Source organism: Onychostoma macrolepis, chromosome 17 (assembly GCF_012432095.1).
Source record: "Onychostoma macrolepis isolate SWU-2019 chromosome 17, ASM1243209v1, whole genome shotgun sequence".
Classification (NCBI taxonomy): Eukaryota; Metazoa; Chordata; class Actinopteri; order Cypriniformes; family Cyprinidae; genus Onychostoma; species Onychostoma macrolepis.
In genome coordinates, this window is record NC_081171.1 from 24,397,624 (window position 1) to 24,417,556 (window position 19,933).

General features: G+C 34.7%; 1 protein-coding gene and 1 gene segment (V, D, J or C); both read left to right on the forward strand.

The window, feature by feature from the left end:
• The first annotated feature begins 1,050 nt into the window (after nt 1-1,050).
• On the forward strand, nt 1,051-1,543 carry LOC131522834 (T cell receptor beta variable 16-like). The segment is given in 2 exon segments: nt 1,051-1,115; nt 1,221-1,543. Coding segments are annotated over 2 exon segments (372 nt in total).
• A 15,321-nt stretch (nt 1,544-16,864) lies between these two features.
• Nucleotides 16,865-18,339, forward strand: LOC131523653 (uncharacterized). The gene is made up of 4 exons (XM_058750220.1): nt 16,865-16,972; nt 17,076-17,140; nt 17,638-17,782; nt 17,883-18,339. Exons 1-4 carry the CDS (start codon nt 16,918-16,920, stop codon nt 18,218-18,220), a joined length of 603 nt encoding a protein of 200 aa, XP_058606203.1. The 5' UTR covers nt 16,865-16,917; the 3' UTR covers nt 18,221-18,339.
• Nucleotides 18,340-19,933: the final 1,594 nt, after the last annotated feature.

A 19,933-nucleotide genomic window follows, 5' to 3' on the forward strand; every position in this document is an offset into this window, starting at 1 on the left:
AAAACTAATAATTGTTGTGTTGCACTAATAATTTGTGTCTGTGTAAAATTTTGCTCAGGTATGATAATGATGTCACATCCTGTACTGCCAACTAAAATGTTTATCATCACTCATGATGATTTAACCCATCCAGCCTCGACGTGACATAATGAGGAGCATTATTCTATTCATCCTGTTGCTACATTGGAGCCAAGGTATTCAAACTCAAAATTGTCAAAATTATTACAGAAAGATTTTCCTTTTCTTCTTTTTATTTCAAATTTCAGGTATCTGTGATGTTTCAAAAATCCCAAGTGTATTAATGGCAGTAAAAGATACTGAACTGCACACATAAAAAGGATTTTACATTCAACCAGATGTACTGGTATCGACAGCGCCCAGGACAAACTATGACTCTAATCGTGCAAGCACTTCAAACAATCCTGACTATGGTGATTCTGATCAAAACAAATTTCCAATCATTAAAACTGTTCCAGAGAGTGGATCTCTGACTGTGAACAATGTGGAGTTTTTTGAACAAAGAGACATTTTTGAATTTAAAGACAAGATCAAATTGGAGGGAGATGCAGCGAGAAATGGCAGTCTGACTATCAGCAACCTCAAACCAGAAGACAGCGCAGTGTATTTCTGTGCAGCATATTACACAGTGATATAGTCAATGAAACCTTAATACAAAAAGCTCTCTAGTCTGTGCTTCTGCATCAGCTCTGCCTCACCTGCGAAGGGCTCGGGGTTTGATTTGCTGCCAACATTGAGGTGAGATCATGTTTCCCTGTATAGTCTTGTTAAATGACAGTGTGATTTTATAGATACATGAACAGCAGTTTCTAAGAATGTCTGAGGAATCTCATGTGAGAACAGAACTATCCCACATTTTGACCTCGTACAGTCAATCAAATTAATACAAGTTTTATACTCAGCATCCCAGAACAGTAGAGGGAGCTCTTTCTCCAGTAATGCTAAATCTGAACAGCACTGTCATTTCTATAACTCACTACTTTGTTGTCATTGCCCCCAGAGATGACCTTCCTGCATTTAATTCACAGCACTGTCACTAAAAGCAAAGATGACTAGCATTATTACAAGTGTTTGTGTTTCTCTAGTATGCATCACAGGTAATCATATAATACAATTTTGTTTTTATTATTTGAAATGTTTATTACGTATATGTATTTGTTTTACACTGATTGTCATTGTATGTGTATTTTCTCTCATTACAGCTGCATGTTTTGGTAAAACTGTTTTTCAGTCACCTGGTGACCTCATAAAGAACAAAGATGAATCTGCAGTGATCATATGTGCTCATAATATACCAAATTATGACCGTATTCTTTGGTACAAGAAAGACATCATGGGCTTCAAGTTCATGGGATACCTTAATCTTGAAAATAAATACCCAGAGTCTGAATTTGAAAACACGATCAATCTGAACGGAGATGGAAGAAAAAACGGCACTCTGATTATCAGCAACCTCAGACTGAACGACAGTGCAGTGTATTTCTGTGCAGCATATGACACAGTGCTCAGAATCACATCTGTCTGATACAAAAACCCTCCTCATTACAAACTTGAGTGAAACTTATCAGCAAATTCACTCCCACTCTGCACCTGGACTTGTGGAGTTTGATTTAGTACCAGTAATGAGAAAAAAAGAAGTCTTAGCATTGCACAAATAAAGTGTTCCATCATTCCTATAAAACTGATTAGTTTCTAATAGTCATTTAATGATTAATTCCTGTTATGCAGTACCCTTTGAACCGAATTTCAAAATGTGACAACAAAAACAAAAATGTGACTTCTGTAGGACGGTACCATTAAAAAACAGGCATATTAGAAAAAGTAACATTAAAAGTGTTTTGATTTGACAAAGGACAAATTAGGAAACACTTATTAAGAAACGCAATATTTCTGTGCTGCATATAAATAACCCTGATATCATTCAGCAGGTTAATTTTGCTATTAATATGTCTTCAATATGTTTCAATAAATAAATAAATAAATAAATAAATAATTCTCATAAACACCTACTGTGAAGAATACACAGCCAGATGTATCAAACACTGGAGTCAAGAGTACAAAAAGATCCTGCACATATTTCTTATAAAATATCAAATCAATGCTGGTTGTATTGTAGTATTTGTTGCTCTTTTTTAATAATATAAATGATGATGCTTTTCAGCATTGTCATTATCTTAAAATCTGTAGATCGTTCTGTATGAGAAATGAAATGCCTTTTGCTTTCATTGTAAATAAAACAATATCACTTTTTCTTCTGGATTTAATTCATATGTAGCAGACTCACTGCATAAAAACAATTTTCTTAATATTTGTTTAATAATATTTATATGCTTCTTTTTCTATTACATGCATAATGTAATATTTTGAATTTATTGAAACTTTTTAAATTAAACATACTAATTTTAGTTCAATGTACTGCTAACTAAATATTTTCCAAAATATCTCAAAATTCAATTGTGTGGCAATTATCTCTTGAATCTCTATGTGCATGGCAGGAAATTGTTGTAATTTCAAAATCTGTGTGTAGGGGGCACTAAGGGTCCATAATAGAATCTATAAACAAATTCTAAGGGCGTGGTAATGTTGCAACACTCATAGAGATGAGGAATTCAATCGAACTGAACATTTTTTCCCTAGTCGAAATCAACATGATCGGAGTTCTCCTTGTCTTACTTTTTTGGCATACAGGTAAATACTGTATATTATAAAAGACAACATTGAACTGTTAATAATAGTTATGCAATAATAGTGCTTTTATAACATGTACCCTTTTGTTTCTTGTTACAGGTTCTGTTGGCAGTGTTCAGCAAACCCCCTCAAAACTAATAAAATCAGAGAAAGACACTGCAGAACTTGTATGTGAACACAGCATAGCAACCTACACTATAATTCTCTGGTACAAGCAAACGCAAACAAACCATGGACTTACATTACTGGGATATATCTGGAAAAAAAATTATTTTCCAGAGGATAATTTTAGTAAAAAAATCAAGTTGGACGGTGATGGAACCAAGAATGGTTCCTTAAAAATCCTCCAACTTGAAGCCAGTGACGGTGCAATGTACTACTGTGCAGCTAGTTTACACAGTGTGATGAGCAGTCATGCCACAATACAAAAAGCTCTGAAAGCAGCAGTGCTGCACAATTAACCACAGCAGCTCTTTTGCACCTGCTCAAGGGCTTGGTTAAACCTCCTGCTAATATTTGCATCCTTCTGATTTGAGATGCACACTGTGCTGGTAGCAGTCAAGTGATCTAAATATCAATACTGGAAAACAAGTCATACTAAATTCTTGTCTGATGGGGCCAAACATTTTCAAAAGTTAATATATTTAAACTGAATGAATGGTTGATTGATTGATTGAATTAATTAATGAGTAAATAAATAAAACAGTGTGCAACACTGATAAAAATAAGTTTCTTCTTCTTGGGTTCATTTCTCCTCTATACTGTTTGGAAAAATAAAGAAGTAGGCATAGCTATCATTCACAATGACATCATTTCCTCCATTCCCTTAAATGAAGTCATAGTGGAGTCAATCAGCAGAGAGAGAGACAACATGAGTAACGCTCCATATGTCTGTGTTTCTGTCTTTGTTCTTTGTCTTGCAGGTAATAATTGATCATCTTATATTGTTAATACATTATTTTTATTGAATTAGCATTCATTTGACTTTTTACAAAGTTTATTCATTAATATTTCTATCTACAGTCAGCATTCTCGGTAAAAGGGTTCTCCAGACTCCTTCTGATCTCCTGAAGAATGAAGATGAGTTTCTACTAGTTTCTACTTCTACTACAAAACTACTATGTCGTACAGTGGTACAAACAAAGCCAGAGAACCATGGACCTTCAACTCATGGGATACATTAATGTTGAACAAGATACAACAGAGCCTGAGTTTAATGGCAAGATCAAACTGGGTGGAGATGGAAGAAATAATGCCACTCTGACTATCAACAGCCTCAGACTGACTGACAGCGCAGTGTATTTCTGTGCAGCATCTTACACAGTGCTCAGAATCACATCTGTCTAATACAAAAACCTTCTTGTGGTGTACAGGTTTATCAGTAACAGCAAATTCACTTTCACTTTACACCTGGATCTGTGGTTAATTAAATATAACGCACATCGATATCTTAGCAATACATAGGGATTAATCATTATGATATAATAATAACAAAATAATAATTTTATCTTATAATTCATAGTAATCAATCATTATTATTAAAGGTATTTTGCCAAAAATATTGCATATTGCAAAAAGTATTATGGCTAGTGTGCAGTCAAGATGTAGTAGTTATTATAATCACTTGGAGGAGCTCTTGATTAAATTATGTGCAAAGTATGTTGCACTAACCACGTTGAAATGTTCACAATTATGCAGGTTTGGAACTTACATGTTCAAATTTAAAGTTTGTGGTAAACTACACTGTAAAAAATGACCGTGATTTTAACGGTAAAAAACTGTGAAAAAGCTACGGTAAAAACCTGTTAAATAGTTAACGGTAAGTTCCCATAATATATACGGTGAAAAACTGTAATAGACATTTCAGACAATTTTACGGTGAAATACCGCTTTTGGAAGTGAAAAAGAATGTAAAATTTACAGGGAAAAACCGTAAATTGACATTCCCAGAATTCCCTGCGTTGCATTTCAAATTTTGTTTGAATTTGATGTTTTTTCTTTGAAATAACTAGGTTTCTTCATAGTTTTTTCTTATCAGTTATGTTTATTAGGGTTGTATGTTACATCTAATGTTGTTAAATTAATGTCTATTGCATATTTCAGTTTAATGGTGGTTGAGGAGAGACCCCCCCCCCCACGATTGTAAAGCGCTTTGGGTGTATTGCAATACACAATAAAGCGCTATATAAATGCCTCATTCATTCATTCATTCATTAATGAGTCTCACAATGATGGTGTTTAGTGCTTGTGTGAATGACACTGTGCACCTTCTATATGTTATTATTTAAAAGCTGCTTGTGATGGGCTTTGGTTCATCATGTGACTTTCTCATCACCACCTGCATTTGGTGGTTATCAGTGTATTTCAAAGGTACAAAACAGATTTCAGTATTTCAATAGGTTGTTATATTAACATTATATCAGTTTACGGTATTTAACTGAAATTACGGTATTTAACTGTTAAGTTAAAACCGTAAAACCTAAAACGTTGCTACCGTATATTTTACGGTATAATTCTGGCAACCACAGCTGCCGGTTTTTTACCGTAAATTTTACGGCATTTTTTTTTTACAGTGTATCCCTTTAACTGCTTCCAGCCAATCAATTTTTCATTGATTTCCTCTTTGCAAATATTATTTGATAAAGGATTTATCCACCTAACCTGTTTGAAATGTATTGTTGATCCTACATTTGCTCTGCTCCTGTAGTTGTGGATTTTGAACACACCCAGAATATTCTACACCCCTTATGATGTAACGAAAACCTAGATTCAGTGGTAACACCTCTCCGGTTAGTGACAGCACGCAAGACTTATGCCACATATTGTGGTGAAAAATCAAAATACCGATATATCCCTGCTGTTGGCATTATTTTGAAACCAAGTGCCAAGATGAATCCAGCGTTAGTTTTTCTGATCATATCAGTTCAGTGGATCACAGGTATTTGACAAGCTCAATGAAATGAAATCTAAATTGTATTCATCTTAACTGCTGAGTATTCTTAACTATATATTCCATATTTCTTTTTGTCAGGTTTTGCTGATGTAAATGATATTACACAGTCTCCAAACATTATGTTACTCGTTAAGGAAAATGCCACTCTCACCTGCAGTCACACAAAAGGTGATACTTATAACAGAATGTACTGGTTCCGTCAGCATCAAGGAAAAACCATGGAGCTCATAGTGTACACAACAAGTTTTGGCACAGTGGAATTTGGAAAGCTCGAAAAAACTAAATATTCAGTCAATCATGAATCTGCTGCGAAGGGTGTTCTTACTGTGAAGAATCTGGAGTCTGATGACAATGCGCTGTATTTGTGTGCAGTGAGTGAACACAGTGAAGCAGAATCATTTCACAGATGTACAAAACCCCCCTTTGTTAATCTGTCATGACAAATGATATTAAAGATCACACAGACAGGTGGCACTCGTGTTAAACACATGCAGTCTGTCACAATGCAGCTTTATACAGTACAAGGGCTTAAATCTTTATTTTGTTTGACATCTCACAGCTCACTTGGCACATTCTTTTTGACACCTGAATACATTTTCTTTACAACATGCCTTACACGTGACTGGTTATGTTTTCTGACTAAATATTGCAATATATCATCCATTCATTTCATAATTGATCACAACATGCCTTGTGTTGCAAGTCTTTACACATTAAGCTCAAATATGCTCGAGTGCAAACAAGATTTGAGCATTATATGATAGAGAGGACATTTTTTAGTCAACTCCAGTTTCTGTCTTTTCCTCTTCTTCAGAAAGCTTGTTTTCTTCAGAAATCCTGTTTTAGGGTAAGTTTCAAAACTGAGATTTGACACATGAACAGCAGGAGGTGGTGTTAACCCTGACTCTTGTGTACAGGAAACCTTTCTCAGGAAACCTAACTTACCATTACACTCAGAGCAAACTTTACTTTTATTGTTGATCACACTATGGTAATGAGAGGAAGGTGATGGTGAAGGTTGGTCCACGCACACATCTCTTCTCTGAACATTCAAGTAAACATGATCAGGACTCTCCTCAGTGTTTCTTTTCTCCTCTGTCTCTCAGGTAGAACATATTTGAATATATATATATACACATACTTCACAGTTTTTGTGAAGTCGTGTTTTTTTTTTTAAACAATAAATAAATAGCTAATTATTATTATTATTATAAATTAAAATGAATAAATAATTATTCAATAAATGCATAAACATGACTGTATGAAATTATTTACATATTTTTATCACTTTCTTTTAACAGATATTTCAAATAGTCAAGACATTCATCAGACTCCAAAGGATCTGATCAAAGATCCTGGACAATCTGAAGAACTCCACTGTTCTCATAGTTCATCTTCTTACAATGTCATGCTCTGGTACAAACAAAAACGTGGCGAAAGTTTGGAGTTGCTTGCATATCTTGTGGGTTCTAGTGATACAGTTGAGGAGAAATTCAAAACTAAAATAATTCTGAGTGGCAGTGCAACTAAAAACAGCGTTTTAAAACTACAGGGACTTTCACCTGATGACAGTGCAGTGTACTTTTGCGCTGCTAGTATACACAGTGCTGTGGCTTCCCTTCCTTCTCAGCAAAAACCCTGGTGTATTTCGTAAACCAACTCCTGTAAGAGAATTACATGGCATGAATACATTTACAAATATTAAGGCCAACTGTAATACATGTTAATAATTTGAGTTTAATAATGGCATAATTGTTCATGTTTGTTTAAAGAAATGTGTCATTAAAAAAACAAACAAACAAAAAAATCATTCCAAGTCGATATGTCTTTCTTCTATTGAACACAAAAGGAGGAAAAAGTCTTTTTTACGCTCTCAGAAATAAAGGTACAAAAGCTGTCACTGGGGCAGAACCTTTTCAAAAGGTACATGTTTGTACCTAAAGGGTCCATTTTGGTACCTTAAAGGTACATATTAGTACTTAAAGTGTACATATTTGAACCTAATAGGTACAAAAGTGTGCCTTTTGAAAAGGTACCTCCCCAGTGACAGCTTTTGTACCTTTATTTCTGAGAGTGTATGGTAAACTTTTCTCCATTCAGTTACAATGAGTGGAAACAGAGCTGTCTAGCTTCAAAAACGTATAAAACTGTCCTAGACGTGGTCTGTATGAATATTTTCCAAGTCTTCTGAAGCCATTCAATAGCGTTGCGTGAGGGACAGCCTGAAATGTAAATGTTTTTTGTCATTTGGGAGCTTTGCAGCCTCAGAACCCCACTTAAAAAAAAAAAAAAGTCATACAGATTTGAACATCAGTTATATTACATAATTTTATTTTTTTAATTACTTTAATTTATTTCAAATTAAATTTCTAATCTAAAAAACCCGGTCAGTCATTTTATAGTTTGAAATTTGAACAACAGAGGGCAGTGTTGAAACTGTGTATACTTTAGATTTGAACCCAATATTACATCCTCTGTAAAATATGGAAACATTTTGCATATCTCACTCACTTGGCATTGGCATGTAATAGCAAACATCACTCTGTCTGTTCCTAAGGAAAATTAACTTGCCTCAACATGTGTCGACTTATGATTAAATTAATTTTTGCAACATCTATTTGTTCTCCACTCTGGATTCAGGGTATGTTTTGTTATTATTATTGAATATATTACATTTATTCACTTATATGATATTAGCTAAACTACAGTACATTACAAACCCAACCTGTAGAGATGAAATTCATGATCACTACTGCCTCAATCATTTCATCTTTTTTTTTTTTTTTGCAGGTTCCACTCTCAGTGACGAAGTAGTTCAGGAGCCTCATGACATGATAGTGAATGTTACAGATTCTCCAGTGTTCCAGTGTTCCCATAGCATCTCAAACTATGACCGTATTCTGTGGTATAAACAAACCCAGGATGGACAGCTTGTTTTTGGGATACCTCCTTGGCTCAATAGATCAGTTAGAGCCCGAAGTCCAAAACAAATTCAGTTTAGATGGAAATGGGAATAGCAATGGCAAATTAACCATAAAATCCCTGGAGTTTACTGATACTGCCACATATCTCTGTGCAGCATATACACAGTGGCACACATGTGGTGTATCACCTCTACAAAAACCTGCTGACAGGCAACATTTGGCCACAAAATGCTTATCAACTCACATGAATTACAGTTTTTATGTTTTATGATTTAATCTGACATAATGAGGATTTCCATCCAAACATCTGCTGAGTCTGATGTCACATCCTGTGTCTCTTGCCTCAAATGACTTCAACTCAGACTCGAACTCAACATGCTCATTCAACATGATCAGAGTTTTGGTTGTGGTTATTGCTTCTGTGTTCTGGCAAACAGGTAATTTATTGGCTGCAGCAGCATAAATATCCTAAAATTGAACACAATTTGACATAATTCATAATGATGACATTGCTTCCTTTTGTCCAGGACCTGTTAGAAGCAATAAAGTTCATCAAGTACCTCCAGATCTACTGTTAAATCTTCATGACACATTGGATCTCAAATGCAGCCACAACGTTACTGACTATGTTACTATTCTGTGGTATCAGCAGCTGATCGGTGCTCCAGACCTTAAACTCATCGGATATGTGTATTATAAAAAAATAACTATTGAGAATGAATATACAGAGTTCTTTGAAGTGAGTGGAGATGGAGAGAAAGAAGCGCATCTTCGCTCTCTAAAATTAAGACAAACTCAAGACAATGGCATGTACTTCTGTGCTGCACGTGCACAGTACTAAAAATGTCTTATTTTGAAATTGTCTTACCTCACAAAAACCCTCAGAGAGCTCACCTGTTACACACAGCATCCTTGCAAAGATCACAATCTATGAAGTGTATTCCAACAGCCTTGATGTTTGGCATCAGTTTAAAACAGCATTGTTTCCTGTCAGTTGGGGGCAGTGTGTCTTCATGCTTCACTTATTTTCTTTATGACACTCTGGTAGTTTATATGCTCAGTGAATGCACATCAGACCTGTCACTACTGCTAAGCACAAACTCAGAATGTTTCTGAATCTGTTCATATACATAAATTTGGCATCATTAGTCTCAGGTAATGTTAATATACTTTGTATGTCATAATACTCTTCATAATGATACAACTTTAGGCATGTAATTGTGATTTATGTTTTTTCACAGGTGAAAAGGGCGACACGACTGTTCACCAGAAACCTCACAATTTGATAATAAATTATGGAGAATCTCCTGAAATTAAGTGCTTCCACAAAATCCCAGACTATGACCGCCTGTTGTGGTACAAGCAATCCCAGACTAAAGAGTTAACATTCATGGGAAATCTAATTGGTGACTCTGGATACCCAGAAAAAGCTTTCCAGAACAAAATTACTATAAGTGGGGATTCAAATAAGTTTCATAGCTCTTTAACTCTGATCAATCCTACATCAGAAAACAGTGCTGTTTATTTCTGTGCAGCCTATTACACAGTAACACTAAATTTGTTCCTCCCATACAAAAACCCACTACTAAGAATTATTGTGTATAGTCCAACACCTGTGATAAACCACTGCTAGATACTATAAAGCTCTTTTCAAAGCCTAGTGAGTTGCCTTGCTACTTACACAGGCAGCTGCCATCTGTAGCATTCTGATACTAACTGAACTTAAATCTAACTGATTTTTAATCAATACTTTATGTTTCTCTTGATTCATTTGCCACCTTGGATGCTAATTTGACCAAAATAAGATATGTTAGAAGGCAAGACAGCATAGACGATTGCTCAGTATGGTGGTGACGACTCATGATGCATCAAATGATGCTCAGTATGGCAACAGATGGAGGAAAATTCCTTGAACTCTGTTCCAGTGTATGACGCTTATTTTCTGTAGTAGCCTGTAATGGCCAAAAATAGTTTGAATTACTCAAATGTGAAAACAAGGTGAACTTGAAGTGCTCTTAGAGTGTGTTCACATGCAAGTCAAAATTCTGCTCTGAATCTCACTGTAAAAAGTGATAAGTTGACTTAACTTAAAAAAATTGAGGAAACCCGTTGCCTTAAAATTATTAAGCAAATAATATATATTTTTTTAAAAGTTAAGTGAACTTGACAATTCACTTAACTTTTTTTTTTTTTTTTAATTATCATTTACTTAAACATTTTAAGGCAACGGGTTTCCTCAATTTTTTTTAAGTTAAGTCAACTTATCACTTTTTACAGTGATATTCAAAAGTTGATCAAAGCAAAAAAAAAAAAAAAAAGAATAAATAAATAAAAATGAACGAATAAATAAAAACCTTTTAGAAAGCAATTCCATACAGCATCTGGATTTCATCAATATGAACAAAAATTTTTTGAAGGAGGGACTAATCTGTTCCAGCATTATATGTCCATTCCACCAGATGTCCTCACGTGCATCTATAGCTGCTGAGTTTCTTTACATCACTCATAAAAACTAAAATGTTTGGTTTGCTGATTTTGCTCTTGCTTCTTCCATTAGGTAAACAAAAATAACTTATTTAAATTTATCTTTTCAGAATCATTGACACTAATTATTTTTTATTAAAATTCCTTCCTTCTTTTCTCTCCTTGTTTTACAGGTTTGGGATTAAATCAATCACCTCATCTCTTTGTAACTGAGGATCTTAATGTGACCCTAAAGTGTTCCCAGATTGGAACGACACATAACAGCATGTACTGGTTCAGAAAAACACCCACTGAGCCATTGGAGCAGATTGTGTATTTCTACATTAAAACAGAAACCTGGGAGAAGGATTTTAAGCAGAGAGCATCAGCTGTGAGGAACGGGGCATCTTTAGACCTGACTCTTGTCAAAGTACAGAGCTCTGACAGTGGTGTTTATTACTGTGCAAAGCAGGATGCACATCAGTGTAACCCAATCTATAACCTCCACAAAAACATGCAGATTCACATCTAACACCTGCTCATCTGCTGTCTCTCAATGAAATTCATTACTATGGGATGAGTGCATAAAGTATTTCTATACATTTGTTTTGTAGACCTATTATTATTTGATTTTACACACAGAATTTAAACTTTTCCACATTTAAAAAGATTTATAAATACAAAATTCATAAACATATAGTTTTAAATATAGTCATTGGCTTAAAAACACATTTAGCAACTCATAATGTAATAACTGCACATAATGTAATAAGTATTACATTATTACTGTAATGAAATGTTCATAAAATCATGAGCTCATAATGTAATAACAATTATTACATTATGATAAATTCATTGCATTATAAACTCACCAAACATATTGTCATATTGTCATAATTGTATATTAATAACTAATATAATAACTAAACTATAGCTGAACTTTAGTGAGGGGACATTGTTCTTCTTAGCATCATGAAAACAAAAAAAACTTTTATTAAAATTCTGAATGCATTACAGATAGCCTAGAATGAGTGCAAAAAGTGCTCCCTTTATAATTTCAAATGCACTGAGCTTGTCACTCATCTCAGTTCATCAGTTGAACGGACATGTTTGTGATCGGCTACACTGCTAAACGCTGAAAAAGTTGTAAATAGAAATATCTGATGCTCTCCAGAGCGCAAATGTAAATATGCACAGAAGAGTTTGCCAAATATGTTATTATTACAGTTTCAGCTAAGGGTGCTCTTGTTTTTATTTATTTATTATTATTTTTTTTGTGAGAATGCTCCCTAAACAGGGCATAAACTGCTTTCCATATGGATTTAATATGAAATTTTACTTAAGTACAGGAACAATTGGCAATCCTACTTTGCATGTTTTAAATGCTTAGATCATGTTCTTACTTTGACCAGGCATTAAATGCACATCTTTGAAAGAGCGCAGTTTGCTAACGTATTTACTTTAACTTCTCAGGTAATGTCCGTGGTATGATGACAATGACAGTGGTTACATATAAATATATTTTAATTGCTTGATCAAAATTATTGCTAGGAACAATTCAGTTACTCCCCTACTACATTCTACTTCCTTCAATTGAAGGCATTTTTCAATTTAAAAGTTTCCAAAGTCTAATGTAGTCTGGGATAGATCTGGGAAGAATTTCTTCACTTTAATACAAGTTAAAACGTGAATGTACATCAGAGGATATGTTGAAAAATAAGGTACAACTTACAATCACGCATCATTCAAATGCTCACTGATGCTCAAGAAGGAAACATAATGCATTAAGAGCCAGGCGTGAAAACTTTTGAACAGAATGAAGATGTGTACATTTTTCTTACTTTGCCTAAATATCTTTTTTTTTTTTTTCACGTAGTACTGCCCTTCAGAAGCTACAGAAAATACATGTTTCCCAGAAGACAAAATAAGTTAAACTTACCCTGATCTTCAAATTCAAAAAGTTGTCACCCCCCAGCTCTTAATGCATTGTTTCCTTCCGGAGCATCAGCGAGCGTTTGAACCTTCTGTAATAGCTGCATATGAGTCCCTCAGTTGTCCTCAATGTGAAAAGATGGACCTCAAAATCATACACTCATTGTTGGAGAGGGTTCAAATACACAAAAATCCTGAAAAACCAAAGAATTTGTGGGACCTGAAGGATTTTTCTGAAGAACAGCAGGCAATTTAACTGTTCAGGACAAACAAAGGGATTCATGAACAACTATCACTAAACAAAAAACACAGCTTTTATATACTGTATATAATCACACATTTCTCAGTTGTAAGTAGTAAGACAGAGGTTAACAAATCAAAGCATGTTTTAACCCAATAACCTATAGTAGCTTGATTTATAATTTTTTTTTCAGCACAACTCAATTTAGAGTCGTTTAGAGTCAGTTTGTTGAAATTAAAACCAGTAGAGGTCTCCTTTGAGCCTAAATAAAGTTACTGATCATGTGGAGTGAAACAGGCTTTATAAAACATATGGCACTGAGAGTTTGCGTTTGTTTTTAGTGGTTTATTCTACACATCCTGCTCAGACCTCACACACACTGCTGTTCATTCATGTCATTCCTGCAGCACTGAAGCATCAACATGATATTTATAGTGTGCTTGATTTATTTAGCAGTACTGCCATTCTGGGTCTCAGGTGAAGTATTTCATCTTTTATTGTTTTTATTTACTCCCTCAGGTTATGTTTTTTTCTTACTATCTTCTACTATATTACCTAAATACACTTTTGTCTGTCTTTAACAGGAGAATCACTAAGTGACCAAGTTCATCAGAATCCACTTCATCTGATAACAAAAGCTGAGATTACAGTTCAGCTCATCTGTTCTCACACAATTACGGACTATAGAATGATATTATGGTATCAGCAGCTGAAGGGTGATAGTGCACTAAATCTTATTGGATATGTGAATTACAAAATCCAACCACTGAAGACCAATATAAAATCAGTTCAGTGTTAAAGGAAATGGTGCAGAATCCTCGACTCTTAATATCACGTTAAAAAGGAACATGTTGGGAGTACTGCAATATATTACTGTGCTGCCAGCAAAGCACAGTGTTGAAGATCCTTTAACCAGTCCTACAAAAACCTTCTGTTAAACCCCGTCACCACAACATTATTAGCACCTGAATGTACCCATACACCTCCAAAAATGATCACTCAGTGCACCCATATTAAGTTGTATGATTAATATTATAGGCTGTTATGTCTCTAAGCATTTAATTAATATATACAAATATGTTTTTTATTGTTTTTAAAATCATAAAGGAGGCCAACTGTCTTTTGCCTTTGAAACCCCTGCTTTGCAAAATAATCATACTCATGTGCAATCATTTGTGAGTGGTGTCTTTTCAGATGAAATTCTAATAAAAACATGTTTTCTAATTAAAATAGACTACTTGAACATTTTTTTTTTTAAAATTAATTCTTTAGTTAGATTTTTTAATCAATACTTTTTTTTATGTTGAATGAAATGTAATTTTCTTCTGATTTGTTTGCCATCTTGGATGCTGGAATTTGATCAAAATAAGACATGTTAGAATGCAAGGTCTCAGTGGTGGTTATGGCGACAAAAAAGGGAAAATTCCATAAACTCTGTCCCAATGTGTGCCATTTGTTTTCTATAGTAGCCTGTAACAGCCAAATACAATTTAAATTACTAAAATGTGAAAAAACAATGAACCTGGCATGCTCTTCCTCGAGTGTGTTCACATACGTGTCACAATTAAGCCCCAAATCAGTTCAATGTTGACCAAAGCCTGAAAGGATATATAATCAAATGGGAAATGACTGTTTTTGCTCTGTTCAGGACAATGCAATCTGTTAATGGAAACATACATGCATTAATTTATCCTTTTCTTAGATTTCAACAAAATGAACAACTCTTCAATCACGTTTTTTTTTTTTTTTTGAAGGAGGAGGAGGGACTAATCTGTTCCAGCATTATATGTTCATTCCACCAGATGTCCTCACGTGCATCTATAGCTGCTGAGTTTCTTTACATCACTCATAAAAACAAAAATGTTTGGTTTGGTGATTTTGCTCTTGCTTTTTCCATTAGGTAAACAAAAATAACTTATTTAAATTGATCTTTTCGGAATCATTGACACTAATAATTTTTAATTAAAATTCCTTATAAATTTCTCTCCTTGTTTTACAGGTTTGGGATTAAATCAATCACCTCATCTCTTTGTAACTGAGGATCTCAATGTGACCCTAAAGTGTTCCCAGATTGGAACGTCACATAACAGCATGTACTGGTTCAGAAAAACACCCACTGAGCCACTGGAGCAGATTGTGTATTTCTACTTTAAATCAGAAACCTGGGAGAAGGATTTTAAGCAGAGAGCATCAGCTGTGAGGAACGGGGCATCTTTAGACCTGACTCTTGTCAAAGTACAGAGCTCTGACAGTGGTGTTTATTACTGTGCAAAGCAGGATGCACATCAGTGTAACCCAATCTATAACCTACACAAAAACATGCAGATTCACATCTAACACCTGCTCATCTGCTGTCACTCAATGAAATTCATTACTATAGGGATGAGTGGATACACTATTTATGTACATTTGTTTTGTGCTATTATTTGATTTTAAACACAGAATTTTAACTTTTCCACATTTAAACATATTTATACATAAAATGCTAAAAAAATAGCTTTAAAGCTTAAAAACATTGTTTTACATCCCGAATGTTGGGACATTTTTTAAATTTGAACAAAATGAAAACTAAAAGACTTTCAAATCACATGAGCCAAAATTTTATTCACAATAGAACATAGAGAACATAACAAATGTTTAAACGAAGAAATTTTACACTTTTATCCACTTAATGAGCTCATTTCAGATTTGATGCCTGCTATAGTGCACAGGGATAACAAAGGGATGAAAAATCAAGACATTTTAAAAAGATTCAGCTGGGAGAACATTTAGCAACTAATTAAGTTAATTGACATCAGGTCTGTAACATGATTAGCTATAAAAGGGATGTCTTAGAGAGGCAGAGGCTCTCCAATCTGTGAAAGAGTGTGTAAAAAGATTGTGAAATCTCATTATCTACAGTGCATAACATCATCAAAAGATTTAGAGAAACTAGAGGAAAGGGCTGGCAAAATCACTCTGGACTCCTCACATCCAGCACACTCCCTTTTTGAACTGTCTCAAAAACAAATTCCTCGTATGTGTAAACATACCTGGCAATAAAGCTCATTCTGATTCTGATTCTGAGAAATCTCTGTGCGTAAGGGACCAGGCCGAAGACTTTTGTTGGATGCCCGTGGTCTTCGGGTCCTCAGACGACACTGCATCACTCATCGGCATGATTCTGTCATTGACATTACTTAATGTGTTGTTGTAATTCGGGATGTACTTGGAGTAAGTGGACAACATATAGAGATCATATGATGAGCCGAATACTCTCTGTAACACGTACATTATTGGCCACATTTGGTTCATTTTGGTCCATTTACACCAGGTCTGAATTAAAATTAACTAAATTCTTCTTGGTGTGTTCAACCTCACATGTCATTTGTCAGTTGTCAGTAGTAAGACAGACGTTAACAAATCAAAGCATGTTTCAGCCCAATAACGTATAGTAGCCTAATTTATTTTCGACACAAACGGAATTCAATTTAGAGTAGATTTAGAGTCGTTTACAGTCAAATTGTTTAAATTATTATAACCAGTCGGGGTCTCCTTTGAGCCTTTAAAATTACTGATTATGTGGAGTGAAACAGGCTTTTTAAAACAGAGCATTGAGAGTTTGCATTCGTTTAAAGTGGTTCATTCTACACATCCTGCTCAGACCTCACACACACTGCTGTTCATTCATGTCATTCCTGCAGCACTGAAGCATCAACATGATATTTATAGTGTGCTTGATTTATTTAGCAGTACTGCCATTCTGGGTCTCAGGTAAAATATTTCATCTTTTATTGTCTTTATGTGGTCCTTCACTTTATGTTTTTACTGTTAACTTCTACTATTAGCTCAATACACCTTTGTCTGTCTTTAACAGGAGTATCGCTAAGTGACCAAGTTCATCAGAATCCACTTCATCTGATAACAAACGCAGAGAAAACAGTTCAGCTCATCTGTTCTCACACAATTAAAGACTATTACATGATATTATGGTATCAGCAGCTGAAGGGTGATAGAGCACTAAATCTTATTGGATATGTGTATAACACAAATCCAACCACTGAAGACCAATATAAAAATCAGTTCAGTGTTAAAGGAAATGGTGCAGAATCCTCGACTCTTAATATCACGTTAAAAAAGGAACATGTTGGGAGTACTGCAATATATTACTGTGCTGCCAGCAAAGCACAGTGTTGAAGATCCTTTAATCAGTCCTACAAAAACCTTCTGTTAAACCCCGTCACCACAACATTATTAGCACCTGAATGCACCCGTACACCTCCAAAAATGATCACCCAGTGCATCCATATTAAGTTGTATGATGAATATTATAGGCTATTATGTCTGTTAATGGAAACATACATGCATTAATTTCTCCTTTTCTTAGATTTCAACAAAATGAACAACTCTTCAATCACGTTTTTTTTTTTTTTTTGAAGGAGGAGGAGGGACTAATCTGTTCCAGCATTATATGTTCATTCCACCAGATGTCCTCACGTGCATCTATAGCTGCTGAGTTTCTTTACATCACTCATAAAAACAAAAATGTTTGGTTTGCTGATTTTGCTCTGCTTCTTCCATTAGGTAAACAAAAATAACTTATTTAAATTTATCTTTTCAGAATCATTGAGACTAATTGTTTTTAATTAAAATTCCTTCCTTCTTTTCTCTCCTTGTTTTACAGGTTTGGGATTAAATCAATCACCTCATCTCTTTGTAACTGAGGATCTCAATGTGACCCTAAAGTGTTCCCAGATTGGAACGTCACATAACAGCATGTACTGGTTCAGAAAAACACCCACTGAGCCACTGGAGCAGATTGTGTATTTCTACTTTAAATCAGAAACCTGGGAGAAGGATTTTAAGCAGAGAGCATCAGCTGTGAGGAACGGGGCATCTTTAGACCTGACTCTTGTCAAAGTACAGAGCTCTGACAGTGGTGTTTATTACTGTGCAAAGCAGGATGCACATCAGTGTAACCCAATCTATAACCTCCACAAAAACATGCAGATTCACATCTAACACCTGCTCATCTGCTGTCACTCAATGAAATTCATTACTATGAATGAGTGCATAAACTATTTATGTATATTTGTTTTGTATTATTATTTGAGTTTACACACAGAATTTAAACTTTTTCACATTTAAACATATTTATACATAAAATGTTAAAAAATAGCTTTAAAGTCATATCATTGGCTTAAAACATTGTTTTACTTGGAGTAAGTGGTGAACATATCGAGATAGGATGAGCCAAATACTCTCTGTAACACACATTATTGGCCACATTTGGTTCATTTTGGTCCATTTACACCAGATCTGATTTAAATAAACAAAAGTCTTCTTGGTGTGTTCAGTCTCACATGTCATTTCTCAGTTGTCAGTAGTAAGACGTTAACAAATCAAAGCATGTTTCAGCCCAATAACGTATAGTAGCCTAATTTATGATTTTTCGACACAAATGGGACTCAATTTTGAGTAGATTCAGAGTCGTTTACAGTCAAATTGTTGAAATTATTATAACCAGTAGAGGTCTCCTTTGAGCCTAAATAAAGTTACTGATCATGTGGAGTGAAACAGGCTTTTAAAAACAGCATTGAGAGTTTGGATTTGTTTTTAGTGGTTCATTACACATCCTGCTCAGACCTCACACACACTGCTGTTCATTCATGTCATTCCTGCAGCACTGAAGCATCAACATGATATTTATAGTGTGCTTGATTTATTTAGCAGCACCGCCATTCTGGGTCTCAGGTAAAATATTTCATTGTTTATTGTCTTTATTTGTTCCTCCAGTTTATTCATTTCTACTAACTTCTATACTTTTGTCTGTCTTTAACAGGAGAATCATTAAGTGACCAAGTTCATCAGAATCCACTTCATCTGATAACAAATGCTGAAACAGTTCAGCTCATCTGTTCTCACACCATTACGGACTATTACACAATATTATGGTATCAGCAGCTGAAGGGTGATAGTGCACTAAATCCTATTGGATATGTGAATTACAAAAATCCAGTCACTGAAAGCCAATACACAGATCAGTTCAGCGTTGATGGAGATGGTGCAAAATCCTCGACTCTTAATATCACGTTAAAAAAGGAACATGTTGGGAGTACTGCAATATATTACTGTGCTGCCAGCAAAGCACAGTGTTGAAGATCCTTTAATCAGTCCTACAAAAACCTTCTGTTAAACCCCGTCACCACAACATTATTAGCACCTGAATGCACCCATACACCTCCAAAAATGATCACCCAGTGCATCCATATTAAGTTTTATAAATATTATAAGCTATTATGTCTCTAAGCATTTAATTAATATATACAAATATGATTTTTGATTGTTTTTAAAACCATAAGGGAGGCCCAATGTCTTTTTACTTTGAAAACCCCTGCTTTGCAAAATAATCATACTCATGTGCAATAATTTGTGAGTGGAGTCTCTTCAGATGAAATTCTACTAAAAATGTCTTCTAATTAACCCTCTGGGGTCTGAGGTCATTTTGGGGCCCTTGAGATGTTTTGACATGCCCTGATATTTGTGCTTATTTCAGCTACTTAAAGGATACTATTGACCAACATGTAATTTTTTTTGCATTCAGCACAAACTGTGCTACAATAATATGTGAACAAGATGGATGTACATGTTTGCATTTTTTGGAAAAAAAATATTATGCGTGGTTAGTAAGTTTTGGGAATTTTTTTTTAGCTGAAATAAGGCCATAAAACCCAC

Excerpts from the sequence above, each read along its gene's own strand:
- LOC131523653 (XM_058750220.1), top strand. The coding sequence starts at position 16,918 with ATGATATTTATAGTGTGCTTGATTTATTTAGCAGTACTGCCATTCTGG. Across the intron at positions 16,973-17,075 it reads ACTGCCATTCTGGGTCTCAG|GAGTATCGCTAAGTGACCAA; the intron begins GTAAAATATTTC and ends TGTCTTTAACAG. Across the intron at positions 17,783-17,882 it reads TGCTCTGCTTCTTCCATTAG|GTTTGGGATTAAATCAATCA; the intron begins GTAAACAAAAAT and ends CTTGTTTTACAG.